This window comes from Abramis brama (genome assembly GCF_963993115.1).
Source record: "Abramis brama genome assembly, chromosome: 12".
Classification (NCBI taxonomy): domain Eukaryota; kingdom Metazoa; phylum Chordata; class Actinopteri; order Cypriniformes; family Leuciscidae; genus Abramis; species Abramis brama.
Genome location: NC_139974.1, coordinates 30,968,027 through 30,988,517, shown reverse-complemented (window position 1 = coordinate 30,988,517; position 20,491 = coordinate 30,968,027). Strand labels below are relative to the sequence as shown.

General features: G+C 37.9%; 2 protein-coding genes across 6 annotated transcripts in view; one reads left to right on the top strand and one right to left on the bottom strand.

Annotated features, from left to right (window-relative positions):
- The window catches only part of nhsl3 (NHS like 3), a 48,085-nt gene extending 34,982 nt beyond the window's left edge, over positions 1-13,103 (top strand). For all 5 annotated transcript variants that reach the window (XM_084130906.1, XM_084130907.1, XM_084130905.1 and 2 more), the window contains 6 exons: positions 7,070-7,225; positions 7,347-7,387; positions 7,844-7,970; positions 8,295-8,402; positions 8,563-12,150; positions 12,240-13,103. In XM_084130906.1, coding sequence (XP_083987032.1) covers positions 7,070-7,225; positions 7,347-7,387; positions 7,844-7,970; positions 8,295-8,402; positions 8,563-12,150; positions 12,240-12,262 — 4,043 coding nt within the window. In that variant the 3' untranslated portion in view covers positions 12,263-13,103. The remainder of the gene's footprint in view (positions 1-7,069; positions 7,226-7,346; positions 7,388-7,843; positions 7,971-8,294; positions 8,403-8,562; positions 12,151-12,239) is intronic.
- Positions 13,104-13,439: 336 nt separating this feature from the next.
- yars1 (tyrosyl-tRNA synthetase 1) lies at positions 13,440-20,387 on the bottom strand. The gene is made up of 14 exons (XM_084130913.1): positions 20,315-20,387; positions 19,967-20,037; positions 19,139-19,285; positions 18,876-19,051; positions 17,662-17,791; positions 17,335-17,415; positions 16,858-16,950; positions 16,588-16,723; positions 16,422-16,507; positions 16,190-16,325; positions 14,780-14,880; positions 14,504-14,697; positions 14,254-14,395; positions 13,440-14,160 (listed from the first exon to the last, which is right to left on the bottom strand). Exons 2-14 carry the CDS (start codon positions 20,021-20,023, stop codon positions 14,050-14,052), a joined length of 1,590 nt encoding a protein of 529 aa, XP_083987039.1. The 5' UTR covers positions 20,024-20,037; positions 20,315-20,387; the 3' UTR covers positions 13,440-14,049.
- Positions 20,388-20,491: the final 104 nt, after the last annotated feature.

The window sequence follows — 20,491 nt, the reverse complement described above, 5'->3', positions numbered from 1 at the left end:
GGGTGGTGGAAATAAATATTTAAAGCTAATTGTAGCATATTGTGGTTTCCCCATACTTGCACCTTCCAGATATATATATATATATATATATATATATATATATATTTATATATAGATATACACTACTCACAATAAGTTAGGGATATTGTTATTTACATGAGTGCTATTCCTATTTGGTCTGAATTTTAATGAAATAAGTAAAAGTATCCTTTGATATTACTAATAATGAATGAGAAGAAACACCATTTTCATTAGTGTAATATTTATTACCCCAAAAATGTAGACAATAACAAGGGTAGCCCCAAATAACAAAAATTGACAATGTCAGTAGCGGGTGTTTCTACCATTTGCCGCAATGACAACTTGACAGCGACGTCTCATGCTCCTCACTAGCCTCATGATGTTGTCCTGAGGCAATGCGTTCCACTCTTCCACAAGTGCTGCCAGGTCACGTGGGGGTGGGGTACGATCATCCAGTCTCTGATTCAGCTGGTCCCAAACGTGCTCTATGGGGTTCAGGTCAGGGGACATTGCTGGCCATACCATATGAGGCACTCCGACTTCCTGAAGTCGAGCTGTGACAATTCTGGCACGATGTGGTGGAGCATTATCATCCATGAACAGAAAGTTGGGGGTGTGCTGGCGGAATTGGGGGATGATGATGGGTTCTATGATGTCTCTGAGGTAAGAACGTGCAGTGACTGAGCCATCTACAATAACCAAATAAGTTTTGCGCTGACTGGTGATGCCTGCCCAGACTGTTACATCTCCTCCACCAAAGCTAACCCTGGGGACCATGTTGACCTCGGCGTATCGCTCACCTCGCCTTCTCCAGCAACGCTGACGACCATCATTTCTGTGCAAGGTGACCCGACACTCGTCAGTGTTGCTGGAGAAGGCGAGGTGAGCGATACGCCGAGGTCAACATGGTCCCCAGGGTTAGATTTGGTGGAGGAGGTGTAACAGTCTGGGCAGGCATCACCAGTCAGCGCAAAACTGATTTGGGGCTACCCTTGTTATTGTCTACATTTTTGGGGTAATAAATATTACACTAATGAAAATGGTGTTTCTTCTCATTCATTATTAGTAATATCAAAGGATACTTTTACTTATTTCATTAAAATTCAGACCAAATAGGAATAGCACTCATGTAAATAACAATATCCCTAACTTATTGTGAGTAGTGTGTATATATATATATATATATATATATATGCTTGTGTACCTATATACTTTACACAAATATATTTGGTTTAAATGAGGACAGTGATCCAAGAGTGTTGAGAAAAGTTTAGGATTGTGAGAATGAGGTGACTTGCTTTATGGGCAACTCAGAACAACAATTTCTCAACTAAAAATATTCCTCTATCCGTCTGCAGTCGGGAAAACAACTTAAATGTGTATTATGAGTTGCAACAAACAGCCGTGTTGTGACATATATATAGTTTTGGCTATACTTCAGTTTTACTTTTGTGCATTATCTGGGCATGTTTAGGAAACATAAGGAGGGATGTTCCTTAAGCAGAATCATTGCAAACAATAATGTTACATTATTAAAATAAAGACTAATAAAAATATATTGGAAAAATTTAACAATACAAAATATGAATATTAAATGACTTTAACTTCAAAAAGATTGACAGTTTTGTCCTGGCAACAAACCGAAAATAAGTTTAAGATGAAGTACTAAAATGAATGAATTAGAATAAAAATAAAAGCTATTTCAAAACATTAATACATACTAATAATATATAAATAATACTAAACACGGTCTATCACTACAAATTAATTGCATTCATACAAACACGATTGCTAATAGCCAAGTCAGCTGAGTGTTCAGTTCAGGGATACATTAAGTGTCATTTGTTTTCTAGGGACTCAAAAGCTTTAGTGTGAAGAAACTCAAGGGTCTGGTGGTGGTTTAAAGGCATGCTCTTCAACCCTCATTTCACACCATGTGCCAGATGGTGTCTTTTGGCTTCCCTGATAAATATTAATGGGATTTTGTGTGGTGGACAACAGGCAGTTGGTAGACTGGGTGCAATCTAAATGACAGACTGAAAAAAGAAAAAGATTAGCAAAGCATTTTTGCTATGCATTTTTTATGTAATTGCTTAGAAACATAATAGCACAACTCTCAAACATCTAAGTTTAGATGCCAATTCATGCATTCAAGGGGTTTGTTCAATTGTAATTATGACCAATATTAATGTTTACCTTAGCAAGCATAAAAAAGGTTCAGTGAATTGAAGGGAAAAGTGGTGAAAGTTTTCCAGCCGAAATAGTGACCTTTCTTTTTCAGTTTGAAATGACGCCCATAATTCTCAGCCAACTCCACTTGAGTCTCTATTCTAGTGCCAAAGCTAGAGCAACGAGTGAAGACATGGGATGCCCGAAAAATTGTTTAATGGTAAAGCGAATAATATAATATAAAATTCAAATAATACCAGATGGCTATCGTATGGTTTCAGGAATCCTGGAAAATAATGTTTGAGACACGCACTTTATGATATTTTTATAAATTAGAGCTTGACAGCAGTAAGTCAAAATATGACATTGTATGGGAAAGAATAGCATGAACTTTCTTCAAAACATCTCCTTTTGTGCTTTAAAGGTTTAGAACAATGTTAGAATTTTTTGGTTTTGGTTAAACTATTCCTTTAAAAAGTTTAATAACCATCATAATACCCACCAAAACACTTTAGATGGAGTGTTTGATTCTAGACACAGTCACTGTGTACTTGAAAAAAATAAAAGAATAAATCAAATCTAAATGCCTTTTTACTATACTGTGGGTCAAATTGTGAAGCAGATGCCCTGATCTTAGTGTGGCATGTTTCCAAGCAGATATTAGGGGTGGCAGATTAGCCAGGCTCCCCCTTCAAGGCAAATCCCAAGTTCAATTGGTGTACGGTACAATGGAGGAAAACAGCCAACACGTTGGGGGACACCACACAGTAAGATGTTGACAAAAGCCGGGGCGAGGGGGAGGACAGATGAAGAGGGGTGGGAAAGATCAGGGCAGCTGGAGGATTGGTGGCAAACAGTAGATCTCATTGTGTCAGACCTGATTATCCTTCACGGGAGACAGCTAGTTGACATCACTTGGTCCGTGTCTGCAGAAGTGGACAGTTAGTCATGATACTGCTTGGTGAAAGAGTGTATCTCTAATCATTTAAGTAAGAGACACTTTCAAACTGCAATGATCTCTACCTGGAACTTAATCTTAAGACAGACATGGTGGCGTTTATAAGTAAAAACGTTCGGTCTCTGTTGTCAATCTTCAAGAAGAAGGGTGAGTAGACAGATCCAAGAATTTATAGATGATTATTCACCTTCAAACGTTAATATTTATCCTGGTTCTCAAGATACTGTTTGCTCTTCCATGCGAATCTAGATTATTGTAGTATTTAAGTATATTATTTTAGTATGTATTTAGACTTCTAGAATTAACAGATGTTAAAAAGGTAAAGGCTGTTCTTTGTATGCATGTACTTGTTACAAAATTAAGTTCAGACATACAGAAGTTTAAAATGGCACAATAGGCATCAAAACAAAAATATATCACGGTTGTGGATTCATACCTGTCCTGACAGTGTGGTTGTTGCAGGCAAGGTTCTCTGTATATATGTAACAGGTGGCTCATGAACGCTGAGGGAAAATGTGCAATGAAATGCTCATAAATTTACAGACTCAATAATACTAATATTCCCATACAGATAGAGATCATTATTACAGAGTAAAAAGAGAATAAGGTTATGTTTATTATCTTGCCATCACTTTTGCCGTTCATACTTGAGGTAACGTTCGGGAGCCGCTTACGGTTCATTCTTTAACAAGCACACTTTTTGCTTTTACCCATACCTTTATACTAGGGGACATTTGTTCATGTTCATCTATTAATCTTAAAATTAACAAAATTTTAAAAATGTCAATACAAGTGAAGCTTCCTAAAAATTTCTCATTTGTAAAACATACCCCCAAAAATGTTTTAACTGAAATCCACTTGAAATGTAAACTGAGTACAAAACGAGTTGTATTGAACATGGTAACATTCCTTTAACTTTAAAAAGGAGTCATTTGTGAAATGGACTCATACAGCGCACTTGCCAGTGTGTGTTGCGACTCTGTTGTATCACAATGTCTGTAGTCAGTGCCAGTACACCTGAAACCCCCATGGGGTGTACTATACAAAAAGCTTAAAAGTTGATACCAAGTGAACAGTTAGAAATCTGCATAAATGGCTAAGAGGCTGAGAAGATCTCTTTTAAGGGAAAGTCCCTGTCCTAAAACACTCCCATTAACTTCATTTTGCAATGCCTTTTGAAACATCAAAAAGGTTATCTCATGGCCAGTGGTTTAAAGCACTCAGGAGGTACGTAATGAAGTATGAGGCTTCTCACTGCTCCTTTGAGAGTACCCCAGTCCAACGATAGGCCACCCACAAGTGTCCCGTTTCTCCCTATTGTAATGTCAACAGTGAGTCTCGGAGCAAGTCACTCATTAACTAAAGTAATGCATGTTTTAGGAATAAATATACCAATAAGAGGTAGCATTAGGTCACCCTACTGCATTTTCTAGTCTGAATGTTCTCATTGGGTCAAACCAGATTATATAGTATCTGCTACCCAAAACAACTGCTGTGGAATAATTTAGGTGTATTGCCCTTATTTGGAGGATTCATCACAGATTATTATTCCTCAGATTACAGCCAAGCTTGGTCTTGTTGGGTAATAAACAAGTACTTGACTGGAATATTTCAGAATTAAATTGCTAGATGATTTAAAGAAAGAAAAAAAGTCAACTTCTTTCTTAGAACGCAGAGGCCCTTGTGCTGCCATATGTTAAACAGAGGCAGCGAAGCAAAGGGTAATCTGGTATTTGAAGGAATTAAAGATCAGAAGGGATTACCTGGTCACAGCATGAGTGTGAAGTCCATTGCCATGTTGGAAATCTATCAACGTGTGCCGCTAACGCCTGTCAACAATCTGAATAGAATTAGCTGCCAGCATTAGCAGGTGTTGCTACTGGATAGAAAAAGAATGGGCAGAGTTAGATCATCTGACAACCAGATTTCCAGGCTTTCATTGAACCTCATTAACAAAATGGGGGTGTGGAAATCTTTATTCAGTCATGTTTCAAATTTCATACGGAATTAAAGGTCCTGTTCTTCGTGATCCCATTTTTCAAACTTTAGTTAGTGTGTAATGTTGCTGTTAGAGCATAAATAATACCTGTAAAATGATAAAGCTCAAAGTTCAATGCCAAGCGAGATATTTTATTTAACATAAGTCCCCTTTCAAAGCATCGAACGGCCGGTTTGGACTACATCCCTCTACTTCCTTCTTTAATGACGTCACTAGAACAGTTTTTTGACTAACCTCCGCCCACAGGAATACACAAAAAAAGGGGGCGTGGTCTTGTTGCGCTCCCACGGAGAAGAGGAAGAGTTGCGTTTGTAGAGTGTGTTTGTCGCCATGTCGTCGAGACACTGTTATTTTCATCCCGGAGTGAAAAATTACCTTTGTTTGGCCTTCCCAGGGACACTGTACTTAGAGATCAATGGTTACAATTTATGTTTAACTCGGTTCCCGAAAATATAAAACATATATTACTAATCAAAACTCGTGCTCACGTGTAACTAAGGTAGGAATAAACAATGCACTTTTAAAAAAAAATTCAACAACATCATCGTTAATTCGAGAGACGGACAAAATCATATACCACAAGCTTTTATAACAGTTTATAACATTTAACATTACAATTTAACCAATTCAAGGCAACAGCCAAACGTAAAAGTATGACAACTACTAAATAAACAGCTTACCATTGTGAAACATCCTGCAAAAGTCGTGCTTGAACAGGTAATTCCTGTTCCTGTAATTCCTAATTTCTAATTCTCTCCGGGTCTGATTCCGGCTCAAATTGATAAGGTAATATTAAAGACATGTTTACAATAACACTGAGCGCATCTCAACGTTATGGTAAGAGGCGTGCGCTAAGCTGCTGTCGAATCACAACACAGGAACCGCTGGCACAATCAGAACTCCTTACGTATTTCTGAAGGAGGGACTTCATAGAACAAGGAAGTCATCAGCCCGTTTTTATGACAGTGAAAACAGCGGTATACAAGTAAATTGTGTGAAAAATACTGTTTTTTTTACACGCGAAACATGGACACATGTTATATTGCACACTGTTAACACAATCAAAGCTTCAAAAACACAGGAAAAACGGGACCTTTAAATAATAATTGATGGGGATATTTGTGGATGTTGACTTGAGCCTCTAGCAAAACTGTCCTGCTTATGCTTCACCAATCTTGATTTGATCTGGAAGAAATAGTTAAACTTTCCTTAAAGGTTTAGTGTGTAAATTTTAGCGGCATCTAGCGGTGAGGTTGCGAATTGCAACCAACAGAAGTTACAGTGGCCGACAGGAAAAGATTTATCATCTGAGACAGCAGAGAGTAGCCAGTTAAGCAATGAGTTTTTTTAACAAAGATAAATTAAGAAATTATATTTCCTTAATTATTCAGTAAAACGATGTTATTGCTAATATTATTGTCACTTGTTCATCATTGTGTCACTGTTTTATTCACTGACTTTAGCTAGCTTCTTTGCATGAAGAACAACATAGTGACAAAACACGCTCTGTAGAGCAGTTTGTCCGTTTAGGGCTACTGTAGAAACATGGCGGCGCAAAATGGCCATTTCAATGTAAGGGGACCCGCAGTGTATGTAGAAAGAAATGGCTAGGTCTTTATACACCACTGAAAACATAGTTATGTATATTATATTGTATTTCTGTCAACAGATCCTCCTAAATATTACACAATGCACCTTTAAACTCTCCTTAAACTTTCATAGACCGGCTATGATTTGATGATCTAATACTGCATTTTTTTTTTTTTTGTTATATGTGAAGGCCAAGTATGGTAACCCAGGGAGCAATTGGGGGTTAGGTTCCTTGCTCAAGGATTTTTGGAGATTTTTTGGAGAATCTTTTGGGAAAGACTGCAACCATTTTTATGTGAATAACAATACCTTTCCCTTTCCTCTATTTTTAGCAGGCCAAAAACAGGATGAGCAAAGAAAGCTGACTGTACATTACACAACCTCCCGGCACTACCAGGAGAATGTGTTCATAGAAGGGAGCAGGCCACAGTACCTGGAAGACCTGCATACAGAAGCCCAGGAGGGACTGAAGATACTACAACAGGAGGGTAAGCCTCATGCTCAAATCAATAACACAACACATTCTGGTCTATGACAACCTTGATCCACTGCTCACATTCTTGCCTTTTAACGCACAACTGTGTTTTCTGATGCACCTCACTCATGCAGAGCACAAAAATGGGGTGAACTTTCAGGATGATCAGACTGAGGTAAGCCTCTGAAGTAAAAAAAAATAAAGATCCTGTTGTCAAATCTATTAGATGTTAGACAATAGTAGCTAAATTTAAACAAATAAAATGTTTTTAAACTCTCAACAGTGGTAATTCTGGTATATCCCATCTCTTAGATCTTGACCTTCTCAACTGTATATAACAATGAAAACCATAAGACACAATCATAAAAAATTTATATAAAAAAAATCAAGTTTTAGGGGCCCAAATCCAACAAACCTCTTACGATAAGAAGCCTTAGTTGTAAATGAGGGAATTAACACCAAGAGTTTTCTTTTTTGCAAAGAAGTTTTTGTACCCTGTTTATGGAAGAGGCACATGACGTCATTCATTCTTTAATATACAAATAAATATGTATAAACTGTATAATAAATGTATAAATATTTTTAATAAATTTTATTGGATTGGTTTATAACAATGACCATTTCTTGACAGCCAGAGGAAGACACAAGCTCAAAAGAAAGAGATGAATCACTTGAGACTGATAGCACTGCTGGGCACTCTGTCAATTCAGTGTCGACTGTCTCAGCAGTCTCCTCGCATTCAGTGCTTACACGTCAAGGTATACAATGCTGACTTTAAGAAGGTCTTAAAATTAACCATGCTTAGTGACACATACTACCTCTTTTTTCCTCTAATGTGTGGTATAGCAATACAAAGACAAAACCATAGATTTGTCAAAATTAAGTTATGATTTATAGACGGGTTCAGAGAAAACATGTGGAATTTTTTTTTTTTAATTTTTTTTTTTTTTTTTACTGCCATTACTTTGAATAGGACTTCATATTAAATCTCAAAACAACTGAATGGCAAGAGAACAAGAGAATGGCATGACATTTTTTTTTTTTTTTTATTAAATCTCTGTTTGATCTTTCACTCACTTTAGGCTCCACATTTAAGCCCTTGAACCCAGTTAAAAGACTGGACAAGACCAAGAGGAGAAGTAGAAGAACAACTATCATGGGCATTCCACAGCAAGTTCAAAGAGAATTGGGCATGTAAAACTATGTTATTGTCAGATTATTATTATTTTTAAATCAGGTTTTTGAGAATGACATTCCTTAAAACAGCAACTTTGACAAGTATATGAGATTACACAGCTATTCTGCCAAAAATAGAAGAATTACATTACTTTGCTTTTTTTTCTACTTAAGATATGGCAAGAGGAACTATACTGCAGCAGCTTCCAAACAGAGAACGTGATGAAGATGATTCAGTTGTCATCCCGACAATTGATGGAGAGCTCCCTTTAGTAAATCACGAAGGGGCTCGTGTACACCTGCAGAATATTGAGGTTCTTCAGACTTCAAGAGATGAAGAGTTCCTTATAAACCACATCCATTCTGTCTATCAAGATGAGTTAAACCGAAAACTTGGTCTAGGAGCACACCCTACACAGAGGCCTAAGTCTCTTGCTGTGCCAAGAATGACCACTTCCTATTTCCTGAATGAGCCTCAAGGTCTCGTTATGTCTATTTCACCACAGGCAACGTATTTATCCAAGATTATTCCAAATGCAGTTCTGCCTGCTGCAATAGATATCATTGAAATTAATCATGATCACAGCCGGCGCAGTGCCAGTACAGTCAGCAAGAGTAGTTTAGCATCAGCTAGCCCAGCTTCTTCACGGTCTGGAGGTGGGACAAATCAAGGTCCTCTTACCGCTAGCTCCAACAAGAGCCATTCGCAATCATCATCTGAGACTGTCGTCTCCAATTCATCTACAATCTCTTCAAAAGGAAGGTGTTTACCAACCTTTGTTGCCGACAGCACCAAAGAAGTTTCAGATTTAATCCCAAAGGACATGAGTGTTACAAGCTCAAGAAGTTCTGACAGTAAATATACAAATCACAGACTGGACCACAGGGAGATAGATGATGCTGGGGACAATGTTAGAAACAGCCTTTCGTTCTCTCGTAGTCTCTCTGTAATGAAGACAAAACTACCACCAGCACCGCCTCAGAGAACCTATTCCCTGCATCATGAAAAACTTAAGCGGAGATCTAGGGAACGTGTAGACATAAAAGATCTCAAAGATATAGAACCAAATGATGAGCAAATCGGTAGAGATCTCAGCAATGCAAAAGAAGACCATCAGTCCACCAAAAACGAGAAGAGTTCTGTCCATTCTTCTGTGCTCAGCTCATTAAGAGATTTCCAGACATCTGTGGAATCTAGCCCACTTAGTCCTGATCAAGCTTTTACTGGAAGTCATGTGAGATTAAGTAATTCATCTCCAAAGAAAACTGGAGAATCTAGTGAAAACAAATTTGATAGGACTTTATCTCCTTCAAGTGGATACTCAAGTCAAAGTGGGACGCCTACGCATTCCCCTAAAGAGGTTAGTCCCTCCTCACCTGGAAAGAGAAGAGTTAAGCCTTCAAAACCAGAGAGAACAGGTGTACAGAGCTCACCGGTGGTTTCAGTCTCTTCGTCAATGACATCTCTGTCTTCAGTCACATCAGATACGGCGCATCAGGACATTCAAACCAACACCACTCCATCAGAGCCACTGAAGTGCTCCCCTCTGCTTACAACAGTGAAAAACAAGGTAACACCTACACACCCAAATAATGCTCTTAGGGAACTGTTCAACATTCCCCCTCCACCTAAGGTAAAAGCCCCATCTCCCCCACCCCCTGAAACCTGGATTCACAATAAACGGACACTTGAACTATTATGTGGCCCAGGTCCAAACCCACATAAGTTACATCAGCTTCAAAACCAACAAAAAGAGTCATCAATAGGTAAAAATCAAAACGCAAATTCAATGCAAATCCTTGAACAAATGATCCCAAAGACACAGACAACAGAAGAAAGGAAGATTGAAGAAAAAATGGATAACAAAGAAGCTGTAAAAGAACAAAATGAGTCCATATCACCACAAGTGCACGGACAAACAACGACAGAACCTCCTGATGTGAGGCATAATGGAAGCTCAACATTACATAATGAACTAGAAAGTCCAGAAACTCTTGCAGAGGTCAACCAAACTATTCGTTTACAAGGGGGGAGAACTGTAGAGGACCAACAGGAAAGAGGAAGTCAAACACTTCTAACAACCAAGGTACCAACTATCAAAGTTGATCAAAGTATGCTCTCACAAACAAACTGTGAAGTCAAAACAAATGGTGAAATTGTGAGCACATCTCCCCCAAGGAATGACAAAACCAATGAGGAGATCCAAAGAAACTGCCATGTAAAGGGATTTTTGAATCATAAACCAATGCAAACCCTTGGTATAGAAGTACCTGATGTCAATGGCATTTCTCCACCTCCTTCTCCACCTCCAGAACACCACCCTCCTCCACCACCTACTAAAAAGATGTCAGCCTCCTCAGTGTCTATACCACCATCTAAAGAAGAAGAGGAACAGAAGCAAGAAAAAGAGGAACAGGTGACTTTCCTGGAGTCTTCTTGGCCTCCACCACCACCACCAATGGAAGAGTCTACTGACTTGATGTTTGAGGAACAAGATGAACTTGACTTCCCCCCACCACCTCCTTTGTTCATGCATGAACCCCTCTCAGAGATATCGGTCAATTGCCATGAAGAATCATGTGAACAGCAATCCAATACAGAACTGGTGTCATCTAATGCCTCGGATATGGACAGCAGTCCAGACCAAGACTCAGAAATACATACCATTCTCCCAGAAAGAACAGTACAAAATGGTATGGAGAATAGACAACAAGATAAGCCTTGTAATAATGTATCAGACTTCTCGTTGGATCAAGTTGGCATGGAAAACACAACTGTAGCCTCTCCTAAATTGTCCTTTTTATTACCGGATGAACTTGTACAAGGGGAAGATTCATCAGAGCATGCATCACCTGACAGCCATGCAGATTCCAATGTGCCACTTGCACCTCCGCTTCCAGTGGAAAACCAATCTATTGTTAACTTACAAAGGCATCTGAGCCTTGTAAACAAAGACAACCGGAGCAAAGAACTGTTGTGTCGACACAAAAGCACACCTATTCCAAAGGAAGATGCCAACATTCCACTTGTCACACCTTCCTTGCTTCAAACGGTGCGACTACGATCTGTAAATGTTGGGGAAGATCAAACAAACAATGATAGCAAACCAATTACTGAGACCACAACAAATGAGGATCACAGTATTACTAGTCAAGCAACACCACAAAAGCCTATTCGCAAATCCTTGGCTTTGAAGTCCAACTCACCTGCTAAGTCTTCTCCTGCTCCAGCCATAGTCCCATCCATGTGTCTCCAAGAGGCTATACGTATGAAGACAGCTGCTATGTCCTCCAGTGGAGTACCTGCAATGCTCAATCTACGCTTATCCTCAACTAGCACTGCTAGTTCACCTGTGCCATCCCCTAAAACACCAGACGGCTGTGACTTGCATAAGTCCCCTGCATCGACAGCCAGTTTTATATTCTCCAAAAGCACAAAAAAAGTTATAATTGAAACACCTTCCTCGCCTGAGGTCCAAGCAAGCCTCAAACAGAGTCTTGCAGCTGAGATAATGCATGTTTCTGACCAAGCCAAGATGATGATTACTAATGGAACAAAAAAGGCAATTAAAGTGCCGCCACCTGTTGCTAAGAAACCAGTGCATGGAACAAATCCTCCCAACAAGACGGAGAATGTAACGACGGATAAGACAGAGATCTTGACAAATAAACAAATAATGAGAGTTGAAGTTAATGGGCAAAGTGATCCAGTGCATCCTGCTGGCCAGCGAGCACAATCATTAGGGAGCCAAGAGCAACCAAGTAAGGAAGCATTCACAGGTTATTTCAATTTGTGCATGAAATACAGATGGAACCATGTAAATGATCATTATAATTACATTTCTTTTCAGGAAGTACAGAGACTGCATGTTGAAGAGTCATGGTGGATGAGTTGAGTTTTGATTGGACTGTTTAGTCACAGACTGGCAAAGACAAGAGGACAAAGCAAGTGATAAAAGCCCAAGTGAGATTGTGATCAAGGATCCATGGATACCGCAACTGTCTTAAAAGCCTTAGCCTGATAATGGCCTTCAAATGTATGCAAAAAGCTTTTTCCCCAATCTGTTTTTTTTTAATAGCTTTATTACAAACTTTCAAGTATTTTTCTAAATGAGTGTCTGTGCTCTGGGAAAAGTCACTTTAAGTTTATTGTGGACTTATTAAAGCTAATGACTGCAAGATTAAACTGACATCTAGTGGTCACTAGTGGTAGTAATCACTGCTTGGTGCAAAAAAAAAAAAAAAAAAAGTCAAATTCTGTTAAAACTTTGACATATCTAACTATGTCCAAGCACAGAGATTGATTGCTAGCTTTCATGAAAGAAGTCGATTCTACTAACAATTTTTTGAAAGGTTTAGTTCTACTGCAATCAGCTTTCAGAATTTGCTTTCAGCAAATATGTAATAATACATGTACAGAACCATCTGTTACCTTTATGTATTCTGAAGTATGCTGACCATGGCTGAAACATATAACATACAAAATATATATTTACTTTTCATTAGATTAAAGCACTTTGTAAGCTAAATGCTGCATTTCTGTTGGAACCAGCAAATTAGTAAAAGTATTGACTGACGGTCCCTCTAAAATTGATGTAAAAATATACAGTATATACATATAATTTAGTAACTATTTACTTCCAATGGAGTGAATGGAATTGCAACACTGTTTCTGTTTTAAAAATAAATATGCATTAAAAGATATTTATAGATTTACCCTGTTTTGACTGTTTTTAAATTCCTTGGACATACAAATATAACATTACACACAGTATATACCCCCCATACCACCATATATTTTGTTTGTCTGATTAATGTATGCCATGTAAATATTCATTCATCAGAAGAGAAAGCCTTTTCATGTTCTTTTTTCAGTACAGCAATATAAAAAAGTCATTTCAAAAAATTAAAAAAAATTTTTTTTTAAATAGACTCCCAAACTTTCATTTTCAGGTTAATATATTTAGATATCTCTTTTCAATAAATCATGACAAAAACTGCAAAGGTACATTTGAAGACATTTCCATCATTATTTCCATAAAGAAAAGTGGTTATGAATCATCTTTGTTTATTTCAATGCGTTTGGTTAAGATTAGATGACTTCTGAATATTACATTGCATGAAATTTGCGGTGTTTCCCTGTAAACCAAGCTAATCTTAACCTAAAATATTTACCCATTACAGTTTATTATGTATATAGATTGTTCATGTCTGAACCGTTTCCATTAATGGTAAAATAGTTAAAATTGTCAGACTGGAGACTGGCACCACAGGAAGACCTGAGTTTGAGGACAACAGATGAACTTCTGGAAGATTCTTAATTTGTCATTATAACAAATGAGCGTGAGATTATTTACTGCAGTACTTAATGCGTAAAACATCTTGGACGGCAATACATGCAATGTAAAGCACAGACGATACCCATATGTATTCTGCTCCAGTGATTGTGTTCTATTATATCATTTACAGGTTGACATGGCTAAATGAAACAGGAAAAATTAAATAATGGCATTGTAAGCCATTTGTTTTTCCATCAGAGTCAGATAGCAGTTTTTGATGGGTATGATGAGTAATACCTGACACTGTGTAACTGTCATGGGAATATTGGGTTGTCATCGAAACTCAAGCTTTGAAGATTTTGAGAAAAATGGTGAAGACTGTCTAGCTAATATTTCCACCTTTCAGTGTTTTACAGGTGATCTGTCCTAGTTTGGTCATCAGATTTTGCTCTTTCCATTGCGCAACATTCTCGCCTGAGATCTTCAGATCCACCTGAAGAGATCAGACAAATAAATATACAACCAAGAATAAGACACAGAGATAACATAATGAGTGTTTAAGTACAAAAATATAAAACTCACATACCTGTAACTTCTCAAACACCTTTTTCTTTGGTTTCAATTCATCATCTGGTTTGCCTGATTCATAACCTTCTACAAAAACACGTTCTCCTGGTGCTGATCCTTCTGGTGGATCCAAAGGCTCCACTTTCCTGGTCTCTCCCTCACTGAAGGCCATCACATTCAGAAAGATCAAGACAAGATGAGTTTTACTATAAGAAAATCTTCATTGATTGAATAAAATAGTTCAATTAGGGTGTATCAGCCCTACTAACATTGAAGCACAGAGCAGCATGGCTTGGGATTCAATCCCTCTCATTTTCTGAGGCTTTAGGTTGCATAGCAACACTACAAGACGGTCCTGAAGCTGCTCCTGGGAGATGTAGTCCACCAGTCCACTCACTACAGTCCGTGGCTGTTCCTCCCCCACATCGATCTTCTCTAAATATAGCGACTCCGCATCTGGATGCTAACAGGTAGAGAAAAAAGGGTTATTCAAACATCCTCTTATTGGAAAAATAAATCGTAAAATTATTGCTGGCTGTCTCTACCTTTTCTACACTGATGACTTTGCCTACTCTGATGTCCAATCTGGATGGGATGACCTCCTCCTCATCTGCGGTTTGTTTAGGGTTGCCCTTCGCTCCTCCTTCTGTGAAGCAATGACAATCAAACAGTGTGTAAATGTAGACATTTTTACCTTTTCCTAAAACCCATTCGAAAGCTTGAAGAAGCTCCAATTTGTTTTTTATTGTTAAAGGTAGGGTAGGTAGGATTTTTATAAAAAACTTTTTTTCAAATTTGTTTAAACTGTCTTTATATACCAATACATAATTAAAATGTAAGTGCTCTGAAAAAGAGAGTATAAAAATCGAGTGACTGTAGACCTTTTAATCTGCAATAAACACAGCTCATTATTTCCATTCGGGACGAAACAATTGATTGGTTTGGGCGACTGTCACTCACTCTCGCAACCATGGCTACCACCACTGTTGCTACAAGATCTGCCCATATGCGCGCGCACCCGTTTGATTTGAGGAGTGCAAGAGAGGCGTGGAACCTACGAAGAGTAAAATTATGGCAGAGAAAGAGCATTCAAAATTCAAAGCACCTGCATATGCAGTCAGCGAAGGCAAACAAGGCAAAAACTACTTCCTCGGACCCTGGTTGCCCGCACTCTTGAACGACCTCCTCTGCTTCGCCCTCGACCCCGGACCTGTCCTCGAACCGACGATGCGGTACTTGTCTCCGGAGTGTAACGTTAGTCCTCATCAGAGTCAACAATGTTTTCATCATGGAAACTCTTACATGCAAAACACCATATATGTTATGAATCTTACACGAAATTCACCTTCAGCACAGTTTAACTGATGGTAATGGAAAAACGTGTATCAATGCAACCTGTTTTTAGCTTTGCCTTATAAATATAGCTCGTTACCTATAGCCTATAGCTCGTTACCGAATCAAACAAAATATATTTTAAACTTTACCAGTATCGATATGCTAGCTTGATAGTGAGTACTAAAAGCCATCTTATTTGTTTATATTTATAGTGATAAAATTAGGTATTTTAATACATGTGATTCTGACATGACATCACTGCATCTGCGCTCCTTCCTCTCCACTCGTCTCAGGTAAATGTGTCTTCCAGCTGAGCCTGCGCGTTTGGCGTCGCGCGTTCATGTGTTTTGGGGGCGTGGCTTTGGAAGGAGCCCAGAAGGGAGGGGGTGGAGTGAATTAGCTGTGTTTACAACAGTCGTGAGAGGTCTACAGACACTCGATTTTTATACTCTCTTTTTCAGAGTACTTACATTTTAATTATGTATTGGTATATAAAGACAGTTTAAACAAATTTGGAATGTTTTTTTTTTTTTGAAAAATCCTACCTACCCTGCCTTTAAATGGGATCATAATGGTCGATGATTGTGTCCTAAATGTTTTTAGACTGTATTTTCACTCACTGTTTTTAGAGGGCACTGGGTAAGCTGATGTTGTCAGTTTCTTCAACTCTGGGGTTTCAAACTTCTTCCTGATGGGGTCCAACAGCTTGTTAAGAGCCAACTCTACTGAAGCCTTCAGGTCACCAGGATGGATTTGCTGCAGGTACAAGCAGTGCAGGGGTCAACATATGATGAATTTATGTAAATGTGTTATTTGTACATTAAATAGTAAAGATAAGGACTGTTCAGATACCTCTGCAGCAAAGTCCTTCTCCACTTCCTCATAGTCAGTGTAGACTTTGTCGCCTCCCCACTTTGGATCTCTTTTAATCACAAACTCTGAAAAAAAGAACACGTCATTAAACACTTAACCAGATGTTTACATTTTCTAAAGATTTTTTTTGAGTGCCTGAGCTCACCTGAATGCAGCGGGAAAAGCACATGCTTGACGAAGGACAGAATCCCATTATTCTCAACATTTCCAGGCTCACAGAATGCCTTCTTTAGCTTCTTCTTCACCTCTTGGCTCTTATCCAACAGGTCAATCTTGGATTCCTGATATCACACAATGAAAGTTTGAGAATGTTGAATCAATACGACATACAACAGCACAAGCCACTATCCCGTCCCGTCGAACCAATAGGATTCTTTGATTATATGAATCTTCAAAGTTGTAGATGGAAGCGTACCTCCTCAGAAGAGCTCATCTTGCCCCCGGTCAGTCCAGGAACCATTGGGTTCATCATGTGGATACGCTTGGTGTACCCAAGTGAGGGCAGGTACTGCAAAAGAAGAAGAAAAAAACAAACAAAGAAAATATACCCATCAATTACGCCATATGCCCAAACACACATTTATGGGGATCAGTACAGAGTCATCAAAACAGTGCAATAGCATGGTAGAGAGCCTGATTCAGCCTGTTATTCTGTCCACCCCTTGCCTGTCCCTTCCAACTCACATATATACTATGCAAAAGTCTAGGCATATTAGATACTTCAGAAAAACATTTGTTTTAAGACCGTTATTTATGTTTTGCGCCAGTGAAAATATCAAATTCTAAATATTGTACTAATACAGTGAGATTTTCTATTTCCTACTGGCACACTAAAGTAAAATAGTGTATAGGAAGTAATGCAAATTAAGTAAAAAAAAAAAATCAAATGTACCTTCTCTGCTAATGTGAAGATCTTCCTCTGATCCACCCCCCCGAACTGAGCATCTACTTTTAAAAACTCCTCATCCAGTGCCTGATGGAAATAAAAAACAATATCAAGTGTCTGGAATATGCCGCAAATCAGAATAATGAACAGAACACCAAAAGGTCATCCACTATTTCCAAAATGAAGGTTTAATAGGAGGACAAAGTACCCAAAAGTACTGAATACATTCATGTGATCAAAAATGCAGTAAAAATATTGTGAAGGATTATTACGATTTTAAATTGAAAAAATTATTTCATTTGAAAAAAGGTTAGCAAAAGACAATCTGCATACCTGTAGTCCAGGGTACAGCAGACCACTCAGAAGAGGATGCTCAACCTGTTTGACCACCTCAGCCCCTGCTTTCTTTGCATCATGTTCAGTGACCACGGATGACAGTCGGTAAACATCCAGAGTGTACTCTCTATTATAGATCAAGACATTGTAATTTGCATTTACTTTCTTTATATTCATTCATAATGTATGAATATGGGTGTAACAGTACATGTATTCGTCCCGAACCGCATACAGTCAGTCACACTACAATCCAGAAGGGGGCGCATGCGGTAATGCAACACTGTTTCAACACTTACACGTTGAGTTTCAATTCATTTTTGTGATGTGCTCCACTAACTTCACGGGAAGGAAACCGGGACGGCAAAAAAGCAGCGTCCTGTTAGTTTTCTTTATTTTACAAAAGCACAATGTTTTTTTTTTTTTTGTGAGAGTGTACACTAATTTTTTTTTTTTACAGTTTCGAATGACGTCTTACTCTTATCTTATCTCTGTATGACCACTATTTTAAGTTGTTTCCGCTGTTATAATGAGACAAAAATCCAGTGCCCTGGAAATGGGAAGCCTCAGGTGCCACCGCATGTTAATGAACTCTCACGCGCAAAGAAAACTAATCTCTGCACAAGATTTATTTTTCATAATTAAATTTTTTAACACAAGAGATGTTTTTCAGCTTTGTAGCTCAATGTGACCAAATTCCTTTTGTTTTTTATCAGCCCTAAAAAAAAAGACCTATGCAAGAGTGCATTCTGTTTACTGCTTAGTGCTAATATTTACATTTATAATATACAAAAAGAATTGATAAGAATGTGAATGTGTACCTTGAAATGCAATGTAAGTCACTTTGGATAAAAGCATCTGCCAAATGCATAAATGTAAATGTAAATGTAATACACTAAAGGAGGCTGTACTTTACCATCTACCTCAGGGGGAACTAAATGCCGCTAGGTGGAACAAACTGTAATTTCCACTACTTTCTGTTTAAAATAAATGAAAGAAACCTAGTATTGGGGATTTGTTGCTCTTTCCTGTTGTACCGAACTCAAATCGAACCGTGACCCCAAAATCGAGGTACTTCTGTGTACCGTTACACCCTTAGTAAAAACAATTTCCCAGTACAATGCTTGAAATATCTATAAAAACCATGTTCTTGGTTGATTATCATCCAATGTAGTTCTTTGAAATACAGTATTTAAATGAAGAGGAGTGTTTACCTGCTGAGCTGAAAGTCTGTGCCTTTGACAAATTTGAGTTTGTCAAGGGGAACTCCAATGCTCTCCAACATAGCCTTAATGACCTGCTCATAGTACTTCACCCTGAGCTCCAGCAGCTCCCAGGGAGCCTTCATGTTGTCTAGGTAGGCATGGAGATCAGCAAAGAGGATGGTCACCTATAGAACAACAACACAAATAGGTATACACACCAGAGATAAGTGCTTATATGCTGACAACAGTAATTCAGAACGCCAAAGTCAAACCTCGCAGCCCGCCTTCAGGAAGTCAGCGATCTTTGACATGGGGACAAAGTAAGCCACATGGGGTTTGCCCGTGGTCGCTGTTCCCCAGTAAACCTTCAATTCCCTCTCCTTCAGGATCTCCTTCAACTTCTCCTCACCAAGAACCTCCTTTGAAAACCACAGTGGCAGAAACAGTAAGTATGGGATGGATGATATGTTATCCGGAATTTATTTTTTTGAATTGCTTTTTATTTTATGCATTTAATTATTTACTTATTTGTTTGTTCTTTCATTTATTTTTATATTTCTTTATTCCCTTGTGTATTTATTTCCATTTTCATTTATTTACACTGTACATTCAATTGCCATCCCTAAAATGTGAGAATAAATAAATATAACAACAATAAATAAACACATAAATAAATAAATATAAAACTAAATGGAAAAAAAAATTATGTAATAAATATCAGTTAAAGAGAATAAAAATAAATTTAAAAGTACATGCAGAAAATAATAACTGAAAGCAAAAAAAAATTCAGGATTAAACTGAATTAAATAAAACATTTATTCCTTTATTTATTTTCCTACTATTGTTTTTTTTTTTTTTTTTTTTTTTTACATATATATGTATTTATTGGTTTCACTTTTTGTTTGCCAGTTTGGGACTCCATACAACTGATGGTACATGTAAAAATGAAATCAGAAACCTTTCAAATGAAACTCTTCAAAAGAATAACAGAAATAACAAAACAAAAACAGCTCCTTTGACATGATACTTCAAGTGTTAAATATGTTTTGAGGATTTAAGAATCTCAAAGCAAACCGAAGATTCCAGATACTGTTTTTCACCTGAAGGTTCCTGGTGATGAGCTGGAACTTCTCATCAGGGCTCAGCTGCTCTCCCATGATGTCTGCTGCTTCTGTGCAGATTAAGTAACAGACAGGTCAATAACGAAGATAAATTCTACTTAAAGGAAGTTATTTTAAAGGATCAGTTATTTAGACCTGGCTTTAACAAAAAGAAAAGTGACGTGCGCTGTGAATGAATAGCTGAGGATGAGCTGTCTAATATCCATTTCAAGGAGTGATAGACGCACTACAAAGCAGGCAATAAATCGTCATAAAATGTAATATTTATCTTGTAATGTCAGTAAATAATAGATTACAAAAGATCACATATAAAATAAAAAAGCTCACCGGTGGTTGCTGAGAAACGTGTGTGCCGGTGACAGGCTTTTCCGGTTGCAACAAGAGTTCATCCCGTATTTCATAATAAAAGCCCCATCAGACATGTCAGTGAATAAAGGTTAGCATCATCAGTCATTTAAATACAATATTTGGATATTATATCATTGGAATATATTGTATATGTCT

What these genes read in the sequence shown, in the direction of transcription:
- yars1 (XM_084130913.1), bottom strand. Translation starts at nt 20,023, where the DNA reads ATGGGAGAGCAGCTGAGCCCTGATGAGAAGTTCCAGCTCATCACCAGG. An exon ending in ACAGACTTTCAGCTCAGCAG is followed by an intron (nt 17,792 to 18,875) that starts GTAAACACTCCT and finishes GATCTATAATAG; the next exon opens with AGAGTACACTCTGGATGTTT. An exon ending in AGGTGTTTGAGAAGTTACAG is followed by an intron (nt 14,161 to 14,253) that starts GTATGTGAGTTT and finishes TGATCTCTTCAG; the next exon opens with GTGGATCTGAAGATCTCAGG.